At 37.1% G+C, this 12,672-nt stretch overlaps 1 protein-coding gene across 2 annotated transcripts in view; it reads left to right on the top strand.

Moving 5' to 3' along the window:
- PIK3C3 (phosphatidylinositol 3-kinase catalytic subunit type 3) overlaps positions 1 to 12,672 on the top strand; it is a 130,135-nt gene that overhangs the window by 108,426 nt on the left and 9,037 nt on the right. For both annotated transcript variants that reach the window (XM_031658795.1, XM_031658796.1), the window contains 2 exons: positions 3,657 to 3,747; positions 6,339 to 6,464. In XM_031658795.1, the coding sequence (XP_031514655.1) occupies positions 3,657 to 3,747; positions 6,339 to 6,464 (217 nt within the window). The remainder of the gene's footprint in view (positions 1 to 3,656; positions 3,748 to 6,338; positions 6,465 to 12,672) is intronic.

Genomic DNA, 12,672 nt, shown 5'->3' on the forward strand with positions numbered 1-12,672 from the left:
GTGTAGTTAATGGATTTCTGTTTTCAGTAATGAAGGTTTTTCCTGAAAAATTTAAATTATCTTTGTATGACTAGAGTGTAGCATGATAGTTGACATGAACGTGGGTAAGAGAAAGAGTTCAGTTTCCTTGAACGTTACATGCAACTTGCTTCTTTCTAAAAATCCTAATTATATCACATTCCATCTTGCAATCTTTGCTAGAATAGATTTTGCACACTTTCCTGCCCTATTATTATTATTTTTTAATCTTAGGTTGTCTAATACTGGTTTGTTGGCCAGGCAGGGTGGCTCATGCCTGTAATCCCAGCACTTTGTGAGGCTGAGGCAGGCAGATCACTTGAGGTCAGGAGTTCGAGACCAGCCTGGCCAACATGGTGAAACCCTGTCTCTACTAAAAATACAAAACTTAGCCTGGCATAGTGGAATGTGCCTGTAGTCCCAGTTACTTGGGAGGCTGAGGCAAGAGACTCGCTTGAACCTGGGAGGCGGAGGTTGCAGTGACCCAAGATCGTGCCACCATACTCTAGTCTGGGTGATAGAACAAGACTCCATCTCAAAAAAAGTCAAGTGGCCTTTAAATTTGTGTTTCTGGATAGGACATTAAATGACTGCCCTGTTAAGTAAACACTTGCTATTTTGGTTCACTTATGTCTTAAATGGAAAATTCAGGTTAATGACAACAGATGTACAAGATTAATATCAAAGGTAGTGACAAATTATTCACAAAGTATGTGGAAGTCTAACCTTTATGTTTATTTCTGTTTCCCTTTGCTATAATAATAGAAGCATGGATGGTTAAATTTAAATCAAGAGATAATCCAGAAAGCATTAGTATTTACCTTTTTTAAAAGGAACATCACATTCGGCATCCATAAAAGCAGATTTTTAACATTGATCCTGGCTGCCCATTGGAATCACCTGGGGAGCTTGTAGATGAGGTGGCAAGGGGAAAGATCTGGGCTCCCTCATATTTAATTGGTCTGAGATTGGGCTCAGGCATTGATACATTTGAAAAGCTACCCAACTGAATCTAATGGGCAGCCAAGTTGGAGAACTTCTAATATATCTCTTTCAAAATTGACTTTGTATTCCTCTCCTTATATTACCTTCTGGTAGATTTCCCCATGCCAAGATGGGAAAAAATTATGTACCTATATAATCAACAAAGCGGAGTACGAATGATGGAGAGTTAGTTGAAAGAGCACCTTTTTTTTTTTTTTTTTAAATAATATGTAACAGTTGATTTGCATGCTGCTGGCATCGCATTCCTTGCAGCCCTCTCAAGTGGATCATCTGTATTTCCATAGAGAAGGGCTTATCTAACCCGTGGCCCCCAGGCCACATGCGGCCCAGGAAAGCTTCGAATACAGCCCAACACAAATTCATAAACTTTCTTAAAACATTATGAGATTTTTTTTTAAGCTCATCAGCTATCATTAGTGTTAGTGTATTTCATCTATAGCCCAAGACAATTCTTCTCCCATTGTGACCCAGGGAAGCCAAAAGATGGTACACCTCTTATGTAGAAGCTTCATTATCATTATACAGGGTTTCATTCTGGACCTTTATTTTTGCTCCCCCCCACCCCTTACCATTTTCATCCAGTCCTGTGACTTTACATATGATCCCATGACTGATGACTTTAATATCACTAGCCTTCATATCTCCTCTGAGATATATCTGACATCTTTACTAAAAATCTAGTAGGCACCTCAAACTCTACATGTCTAAAATGAAATTCTTGAGTCCCTGTCTAAAATCCTGTTCCTCTTCCATTTAGCCTTTCCTGTCTTGGTGAATAACACTAGTGTCCCATTAGGCTAAATCCTTTGTGTCTTTCAGTTTCTCTATCCTCTCACCCTGACCTCCATTGAAACCATCAGCAAGGATCATCTATTTCATCTCCAAAATATAGCCTGATAGCCCCCATGTAGTTTCTTGTCCACCTGGAAGTCCGTGATACAGTTTCTCTACTTCGATTATTATTCCCTTCAAGATGGCCAGTGTGAACTGTTAAAAATACGTATCAGCATGTGTCACTCCACTCCTTAAACTCAGTTGCTTCTCAGTGCATTTCAAATAAAACCATACCGCCTTAAGATGCCTCTTTCTCTCTGACCCATTTTCCTGTTGTTGTTTTTTCTCTTTTAAATCTTTTAATCAAGCAGACATAACATTATCATGTTTATCAGTTTATTATATTAGTTTCCACCCTCCTCCAGAATGTAAACTTCATGAGTGTGGGGACCTTGTTTGTTCAGTTCACCACTGTCTGTATCCCTAGTGCCCACAACAGTGGATATAGTGAGTACTAAGTAAATATTTGTTGGTTGAACGAATAAAATGATTATATGAGTAGGAATGGAATAACATCTGTGGTATGCATTTATCAGTTCCCACAAATAAATTAGTAACTTAAAGCTAGGTTAAAGCTGTTTAGCTATTATCATAACTTTTTTTCCCTAAGAGTTTAAGTGGGTTAGGGCCTGATTTGATTAGACTACATCAAGGTAGAAGTTTTTCATTATAGTTCCTCTTGATTTTTATGAGGAATATAAAATTCAGAAATGAAGATAAAATAGATAACTTGAAACTCATATGGATAGTCATTTTTCTATACAAGTTCCATTATCATTACAGAATAAGTATTAAACAGTTTTTAACAGTTTGTATTTTATTATTATTATCATCATTATAGATAGGCACGTAGCTGGGATAAAGATCCTGCATCATCCAAATTCTGCCCCCATCCCCTAGAGAAGACAATGCAAGGCACTTGGTTGACGTTTTTACTGAAACAGCTAAAAACCTTCATTGCTGAAAACCAACATCCTTACATCCATCCTGAAGATCAAACCTGAATCTCTTTTTATCAGTGCTAAGGAGGGGCCACCAAGAGCCAAAATGGAGAGGTCCCAGTGGAGATTTATTTAAACCTTCCCCCACAAGGCCCCGCCTCTGGAAATGACCATTCAGAATAGTAACATTGTTCTCTTTGGAGGAAGAGGAAGAGTTTGAGGATTGGTGAAGAGAAACTGTTAGTTGCTGCTGGAGGCCAGCATGCTCTGATGATATTTATTTAGATATCTTGCCCATTTTTAATGCAGCAGAGTACTAGCAGTTTTTTCTTCTAGAATTATTTTTATCCAGGTCAGTCACTGTAGTTCCTGAAATGATGATTGGTATATCTGGAAGATACAAGTGATTCATGGGATGAAATTATTTCCCTTTCATTCATTTAGCCATGACACACTGAGGTCATCTTAAAGTAGCAGATTGTTACCTTCATCTAGCAAAAGCAGATAGATCTTAATTGTTACAAAATGGGAATTAGACATAAAGTAGATCTTCCTCAGATCCCTTCTAAAAATATATATACTTACTAAAAAATGAAAAGAATGTCATTATTGGATGATTACTCCAAAGGTCTGCCCCATGATATAGGATTTAGAAATGGTGTTATATGAAGACCCCAAAATAAAATATTTGTCAAGGCTTGCATTTCATTGATACCAACTGATGAATTTCCTGCTGGAATAATAGTAATCACTGTAAAAATCCAAGTACCACTACTTCTAGAAATTTCTTAATATGAGAAAGAAATGCAGAATTCTTAATTGTTGCTATTTTTTTTTTCCTTTTCTGCTCTTCTTTAGGTATTCTAATCTGATTTTGAACTTGTTTTCCTTGATGGTTGATGCAAACATTCCAGATATTGCACTTGAACCAGATAAAACTGTGAAAAAGGTAATTTTTAAATAACATAAATGAAGAGCTCTTCTGTATAATTTTTCCATATTCCAGAGTACAACAAATTCTCAAGTCTCTGCAGCCAGTTTTATCCTCTTATTTGTTCATGCCCACAGTTACATGAATAGGTTCCCATATCTGGAGAGACAGCTTGCTGCTCCAGCTCTGCAGTCACAGGGAGGGGGAAGCAGCAGCCCAAAGCTTAAAGAACTGAGCAGAGTTTTCAGCTGTTGTCCATCATAGGGAGGATTTATTTAAAAACTGAATTTACTCAAGTTAATTCCCAGCCACAATGAATCTTCACAAGAACACAATGGAATTCATAGTCTCTCTAATGTATCATTTGGAATGTCTATTATCTCTCTTTTTTTAAAAAAAATATAACTAGATGTGTGAATTAACAGAAAATGTGATACTAAGCCAATGAAAAAATAAAACAATCCGTAGAAACACCCTGAGATGACCCATGACCACAGAAAAGGACTTTAAAACGGCTGTTATAAGTATCCATGCACCTAAGGGAAAATAAATGCATAATTACGGAACAGATAGGACTATCAATAGAGACATTAAAACTAGGAAGAAAGAACAAAATGAAAATTATGGAACTGAAAGTACACTCGCTAAAATGAAATATTAATTGGGTAGGCTTAATAGCAAATTGGATTATGGCATTAGAAGTCAGTGAACTTGAAGATAAATCGATAGAAATTATTTAATTTACTTCCACACCTTTAAAGTAATGATGTGTGGAACAGAAATGTGGAGGAACAGGAATGATGTCAATCACTGGCAAAATAAACTAAACTAGATCTTCTCATATATCTCCATTCCTATAGAATTTCCCTGTATCCTTGCAAAGGACTACCTGAATAGGTCTGTAGTTTCCAAAGATGGGGAATTTTTTTTTAGTTTATAAAGTTGTGGTTGATTTACAATAGCCTTAACTACTACAATTAATTAGTATATGTGTTAAGAATCTTAAGAACCTAGAGGACAACCTAACATAAGTCAGTAAATCTGATACCAAATAACTATTTATATACAGTTAACCTTTTGGTATAAAAGAGAATATTTTCATATTTGGTAAATAACATTATATTTTTATGCCAGGTGTATACCTTCTCTTTGTAATGCAGACACTTATGTAAGTATGTAAGCTTTGATAAATTGGGCTAAAATTTATTTTGATTCTCCTATTCTGTAGATTTTTTATGTCCTTAAAAATAGTTCCAAAATTGTCAGATATTCTCTCTGTAAGTAGAAGTTAAGGAAATCAAAAGATCAAACTCAAGGACTATGTTTGTTATTATCTGGGATCCAGGAAATGAGAGAGCTAGTTCATTGAAGATACAGCCTTAGATGTTCCTCTACCAAATTGTTCTTGTCTTCACTTTTTACATTTACTTCTCTTTTACCTCCCCCTATCTTGAGGCTCAAGCACTCTCAGATCACCTGGTATACCTCCAGTACCATGAAGAGACAAGGGCACTGAGTTGGGGTTATGGGTTGTTACACTGTCCTTTCTTCTTTGTAGCTTTCTAGTAGTGAAACCTTATACTTGAAACCCTAAATGTGGGCCACACTTTGTCCACTTGGAAACCTCACTTTCTCCTAGCCTGTCTTTGAGAAGTATATGTGGGTTATTTACAAGAGAAAGGAGTAGTGTGTAATGGTTGTGTGGTGGCGTGGGATTGTCTGGAAGCATGTACCAGTTAAGGGTCCCTGAGCTGGCTTCATGAATTCTCTGTGCCTCAATTTCTGCATCTTATTGATGAGATACTATCTACTGTATGTTTGTCATCAGTCAGATGAAATGTTGCATGTATGATACTTGTCATGGCGTTTTGCACAAAGTAGTTCTTCAGTAACATTGACTTTTATGTATATATAAAATATACACACGTAAATATAGATACTAATTTTTCTAATACTTAATGCTACTGAAAATCAACTGTAGCTTTAAATAGGAGTAAAAAAATTCTTTTATCTTTGGAAATTATAGACCTATTGACACAGTTTTGTGCTGGGATATAGGGAAATTCAATAGGAAAGGAAACCTTAGAAAATCACATTTAGTTTATTTTGTCAGTGATTGACATTGTTCCTGTTCTTATGTAGACACTGAAGGTATGGGAGAATATTAATATAATCTCACCTTGCTTCATCCATTTCGCAAGGAATAACAGGGATAAAGTGGATTATTAATAAATATGCCACAAGTTAAATCATATATAGTCACTCAAGATTTTAGATTAAAAAAAATAATAAGGCACACCTTTAATTAAAAGAGCAGTTTATCTGTTTTTAAAATGTAGGACCCTAAGAAAAATTTCTTCTTTTCTTTTTTCTTTTCTTAAAAGCTGTTTACAGCCAACAAGAACGAGGTGATATGCAGAGCATATAACAAAAACAGCAAACTTGTACACTCCAAAGAATTGCATTCAGCATTCTGATAAGTTACAGGTCATTTATTTGCCATAGGAATAGCTCATGTTACTTTATAATGTCTGTATCAGTTTGATTCTGTCTGTTCAAAATGTGCCCTATTTTTCTTCATTGTAAAGACTAAAAGTATTATCTTATAGGTTCAGGATAAATTCCGTTTAGACCTGTCGGATGAAGAGGCTGTGCATTACATGCAGAGTCTGATCGATGAGAGTGTCCATGCTCTTTTTGCTGCAGTGGTGGAACAGATTCACAAGTTTGCCCAGGTAAGTGCTCTGAGTGCAGTGCATTTTTCTCGCCTTCCGTGTACTGCCCCAGAGTCCTTGGAGAGCCATACATTTCTCCTGCCTGTTGACATCTTTTCTGTTCTTCTGTCAAGCCTTTTTGACATTTCACCAGCCAGCTGAAGTGAATCGTGTTTCACATGGTACTAATTCTAAAACGTCTGCTTTTCTTAGTAATGACTAACTTTTGGAGCACCAGCATAGGTATTTTTTTCTTTGTAGTCAGTGGTGATTATACATCCTCTTGAGAATGATTTTGGATCCAGCAGAGGCCTTGGCAATTGAAACTTGGACACTTGTTGGGTTTTGGTGAATGATGAAGTGCTGGGAAAGTTTAGAAGCTAAGAAAAGCAATCCACGTCACACACCAGAAAGGTCTATCCATAGACTTACTATTAGCAGTATCCACAGATAAATGAGGGATTACCCCTTCATGGTAAACTTCAGATTTAAAACCCATTTTAATTATGAATTACATAATAAGAATGACTTTGAAAATGGTTAGCCAATGGAAAAATGAGGCTGCTTTTTTCTTCTGTGCCCTCACCTTCTCTCCTGTGAACTCCTTCCTGGTGTTACACATTCACTTAATGATTTGCCTAATCTTCCAAGCTCAGAGCTTATCTGCTTTGAATTTTTCCTCAGCCATTGACCAGTATCTCACCAAGCCGTGTTTGTTTCTTTAACCTTTTTAACCCATTTTTTTTAAACTTTGTCATACCTAGGTATTTGCAGTTTCCTCACTGCCTAACAACAAAGTCCAATATCTGGCAACTTGAGGCTTTCCAGAATATTGTGTTCTGTTCTGCTTTCCAAGCTGTTGTCTAATACTCCCTTTCTCTAAATATTTTTTTCTGTTTCATCATAGTGACAACTTTGCTGCTGTCGTTTCTTTAGCCCAGAAATCACCCTTCTTAATAATGTGTCTTCTGTAAACTTCTACATGCCAAAATCCAATCTGTCCTCCAAGAGCTCTTAATGCTGTTTGATTCATCTCTCTCTAAATTTCCATATATTTTCTACATTTATTATGACTTGCACTTACGTTTTTCTTTTTTTTTCCTTCCTGCCACCCCTCGCTTTTCCCAAGTTAGCTGATGTTTTGCTTTTTATTATAGATATTTAGATTCCTAGGGCTGGGCACGGTGGCTCACGCCTGTAATCCCAGCACTTTGGGAGGCCGAGGAGGGTGGTTCACGAGATCAGGAGATCGAGACCATCCTGGCTAACACGGTGAAACCCCATCTCTACTAAAAACAAAAAATTAGCCAGGTGTGGTGGCAGGTGCCTGTAGTCCGAGCTGCTTGGGAGGCTGAGGCAGGAGAACGGCGTGAACCCAGGAGGTGGAGGTTGCAGTGAGCCGAGATTGTGCCACTGCACTCCAGCCTGGGCAACAGAACGAGACTTCGTCTCAAAAAAAAAGGAAATAGATATTTAGATTCCCTTATAACTCCTCAGATACAGACTTCCTGAAGGCTGGGCTTTGTCTGTCACTCACCTTGTAGTACAATGCCTTATATACTTAAAAAATGTTTAATGATCATAAAGGAATTCTTGCCTCTAGATGTTAGCTTGTACTCTTTTTCTAGCTCAATAAAAAGGTATTTTTCTCTGAACACCAGTCTTGATCATATTTTTATTACAAGGGCCACCTCAGGGTCTGCTTCATGGGTCATTAATTGGAACCAATCATTTGTTGAGAATAAATTGTGATTCAAATAGTATGTGACTTGTCAAAGTCAACCAGCTTAGCTAATGGTGGATCTTACTCTACATATAGCAGGGCAGAATATTTTAGAGCTATAGGGGAAAAAAGGCCAGAGAGATATCATGACTACTTGACAAGGGAGAAAACCAAGACTTAAACCCAAATCTTTTGACTCCCATATTTAGTATTTTTTAAACCAGATCTTTTCAATGTCTTGCTTATCACTATACTACGTTAGTGTCAGTGAAACTTTTCCTGGCCACAGCCCATCTCTCTGTGTGTACACCTTATTTTTTTTCTTTTTTTAAGCTCAACTGGTTACAACATGCTTGCAGAAACTCTTAACTTCTGTGTCTTTGCATTTCTATAGCAGGGGATTTACTCATCATAGTTGGTCATTTATATTTTATCTTACTCTGTCTCTATCTACAAGTGTAGAAATATCTCTCCTTCATGGGTTTTCTTTATTCCATCCTTAGAGATTCTGGTTTTTCTCCTTTATTTTCCTGGGGAATTATATAATGGAGCTAAAACTCCAAACTTTGAATTAGTGCTGCTGGCTAACACTCATTTCAGCAATCTGTAGCTACACAAGCAACTCCAGACTTAGCAGCTGAAAAAGCAATAATGGTTTGTTATTTCTTACTTAGGATGCTTCAGTCAGGAACTTAGCTAGAGCCCAGCTATGAGGTTTCTTTGCTTCCTGTAACGTTAACTGGCTTCACTCCTTCAGCTGTATTCGACTGGTAGTTGGGTTTGTCTTGGACCTCCACTCGCTTCACTCAACAGGTCTGGCCGTTAGGTGTTCTCTACATGGACTATCTCTCTCCACTTCCTCTCGCATCATTTCAGACTCCAGCCCAAACTGCTGCTCTACAGCGTGACTGATTTCCCCAAGAGGATATGAAGGCAGAAGTGGCAGGCCTCTTAAAATAAGTCGCAAGGGCAGCCCAGATTCACGTAGAGAAAAGATACAGTCTGCCTGTTAACGGGAACAAAGGGTTGCATATGCAGAAAAGAGAGGAATTAAGTGTAGCATCTTTGAAGATTTAACTGCCACTCTGCTAATGTGCTCCAGCTTAAAGTTGAGCCTTCAAGTTCTGTAAAATGAATTAGTGGCATGCTTTATTTTAGTGGTCTAGTTTTGAAATTCTAATGTTAATTTGCATAAGATGCCCATTTTGCTAGCTGGATCCAAAAATAGAAGGACTGTTTTTCTTAATTATCTTTATGAAAGATGGAGGAGAAAAAGAGGTTGATAATAAAGTAGTAGTTTTTAGGGGACCATAGTATTATTTAGGGGAGCTGCTAATAGAAGGACTTTGGTTTACCAAAGGCTCTGGGCCTCAGTTTTCACACCTATAAAATGATTGACATTGAGGTTAAAACATCCAGTTTTGATATAAATTTAATGTAATGTCAAAGGTTAATTGCTTTACAAAGCTAATGTTGACTACTGCAAGGTTTAGTAAATGAAATCTGCCTCTCCCCTCTCCCCATCTTAAGGATGGTTACATTGTGAAAGTTGCTGAGAACTCTGAGTTATTGGCATGTACCTATTCTTCTATTTGTAGAGAAAATGTAATATGAACGGCAAAACGAATTGGTAAAATTGCAATGGGCATGCTCTTAAATTAGACATTGGAGGGATCATTTTATACACATTAACAGATTATTATAATTCTTGAGAAGAAACATTAAGTCTGTTTCCTAGGTTCCTGTTTTCTAGTTCTTCATTGAAATAATAGATACGATATAGAAATCCTGTAAGTAACATGACTTTAGCCTTGGTTGTTACAGGCTCTTTTGGACTAGGATAGATTGTCGATAACCTTGATAATCAAGGTTATTGCCACATGAAAATAAGAGTTAAGAACAAATATTCGAATTATTCTAACAGTCTAAGGATTACCATCTTCTTAGATTTGTAAAAGTGGAGGTTTATTGCAGCATGAATATCTATGTAGATGAACTTTTTAAAGATCATTTCTTAGCTCTCCACTTCATAATGATTGACATAGTGTTTGGGACAATAACAGCTTCACCGTTTATTGGAATGTATTTCATCCAATGCTTCCCCATTTTTAATTAAATAACCATTACTGTGATAATACAAGTATGTTTTAGTGTTATCCCTATTTTATAGATGGGAAAACTGAACCACATAAAAAGTTGTTTTCAGCCGGGCTCAGTGGCTCATGCCTGTAATCCCAGCACTTTGCAAGGCCGAGGCAGGCGAATCACATGAGATCAGGAGTTTGACAGCAGCCTGACCAACATGGTGAAACCCTGTCTCTACTAAAAATACAAAAATTAGCCAGACGTGGTGGTGGGCACCTGTAATCCCAGCTACTCAGAAGGCTGAGGCAGGAGAATCACTTGAACCCGGGAGGCAGAGGTTGCAGTGAGCCAAGATCACTCCACTGCCCTCCAGCCTGGGCAACAGAGTGAGATTCCGTCTCAAAAAAATAAATAAATAAATAAATAAATACATAAATAAATACATAAATTTTTTTTAAAAAGTTGTTAGTTGTTCTAACTTATCAGATTCAGTTCTTTTTTACCAGAACTTGAAAATGTTCGTGATATTTCTTAGATTTCCTTAAATATATAATGTGTGCTCCAAAATAAGAGTTACCTATAGATGTTTAATTTTACTGGAACTTGTTTAGGCACTGAAGCATACATGGGATACTAAATAAGGTCTTAGCTTCATACAAATCTTTTCAAATAACAATTATAAAAGCATAGTTGTTTCTTAATCTCTGGAGTTTATTTTCTCTTTGAAACTCACATGTCTACATATATTGTCTAAGTATTGATACTAATAAATCATATAGGCATTCAAATTCAGATGACTAGCATCTATTTTTTTGTCACTTGTAGCCATCTATTATAGTGATGCAATATTGTTAATCGATTTATGGTAATTTTAGTACATTCCCATTAATCATTATGGATAGTAGAACCAACTTTTTAAAAAATGGGAGTAGATTGATACGTACTTACAAGAATTACAGGTATTTCAGCATAAAAGAAACAACATTCAAAAAGAAGACTAAGAATTACTAGACACAACTCTTGTATCTAAACGCTACAAAAGCTTGTTTTCTTTCATCATGCAATTCCTTAGGAAGAGTGGAGATTAAACACTGCAATATTTGTTGCCTAGCAACACCCACACGTTAGTGATAAAATTTTTCCACCGGAAATCACTTTTATTTTGGTCATTGTCTTTGAAATTGCGTCATTGTAACCCATCTTTATGCCAAAATGATCTTTTTTGGCATCTTGCTCTGTTGCCCTCCCCCCATTGGAGTGCTGTGGTACAGTCATGGTTCACTGCAGCCTTGACCTTCTGGACTTGAGTGATGCTCCTGCGTCAGCCTCACCAGTAGCTAGGAGTACAGGCATGCTTCACCATACCCAGCTAATTTTTAATGTATTTTTTGTGGAGATGAGGTTCCACTATGTTGCCCCAGCTGGTCTCGAACTCCTGGCCTCAAGCAATCCAATCCTCCTGTCTTGGCCTTTTGAGTGCTGGGATTACACATGCGAGCCACCACGTCTGGCCTTGATCTTTACAGTGCTTTCGAGTCTTGTTATACACGGGAAAGATAGAGGTCATATAGTTTGGGTCATGTACAGTTGCACAAGTAGGCCTTTCAATGGTTATCTCTCACACTGCAGTCCATTTCCTATTTCTGCCTTTCCCTGTCATCCTTCCTTTTCATTTATTGATAGTAAAAATCTTGAGGAAGGGGTGTGGTTTCCAGTAATGTTAATACATACTATATCTAATTAATTAGATCTTGGCAGATTAACTAGAGACAGAGGTTTTTGTTTTTCATGATGACAGAAAAAAATAATAATAACAAATAGATTGGGTTCAAAAGGTTCAAAAATTCCTGCTCAAGATACTAGGAACATAGCACTGCTGTCCATTTAAAGGGAATCCTTACTTAGCACCTGTGGTGTTCAAGGAGGAAAAGCACAGATCTAGGCAGAGAGACACCTGATTCTATAGTCACTTATTCTTAAGTTAGACACCACTTGCCTTTAGCTCGAGGGAATTCAACTGTATATATTAGGGGGTATTTCAAAACAAAACAAAACAAAAAAGAAAATGGAAGGAGGAAAATGGTTTGGTTATTCTGCTTGAATTTCCCCTAAAGAATACATGTCCTCTAAGGAATGTGACAGTGGCTCTCTCAAAAGTGTTTCAGATATCAGGTGCCTCTCATGCATAACATGGCGTCTTACTATGCTGAATGTGATCCCAAAATTGAAAATTCTGAGGCTTGGTATCTATATCATAGTTTCTAAGTGCAAACCATTTGCTTAACCAACGAAATAGGGTTTTCTTGTGTCATTGATGAGGGAAAAGCTTCCGATTTTGGACTTTGAAGAGATACAGGTCTCTAATGTGCTGCCTCCTGGAGGGCTTTTCTTGAGTAATTTTTTTTTTTTTTTTTTTTTTTT

The sequence above is a fragment of the Papio anubis genome, chromosome 19 (genome assembly GCF_008728515.1).
Source record: "Papio anubis isolate 15944 chromosome 19, Panubis1.0, whole genome shotgun sequence".
NCBI lineage: Eukaryota > Metazoa > Chordata > Mammalia > Primates > Cercopithecidae > Papio > Papio anubis.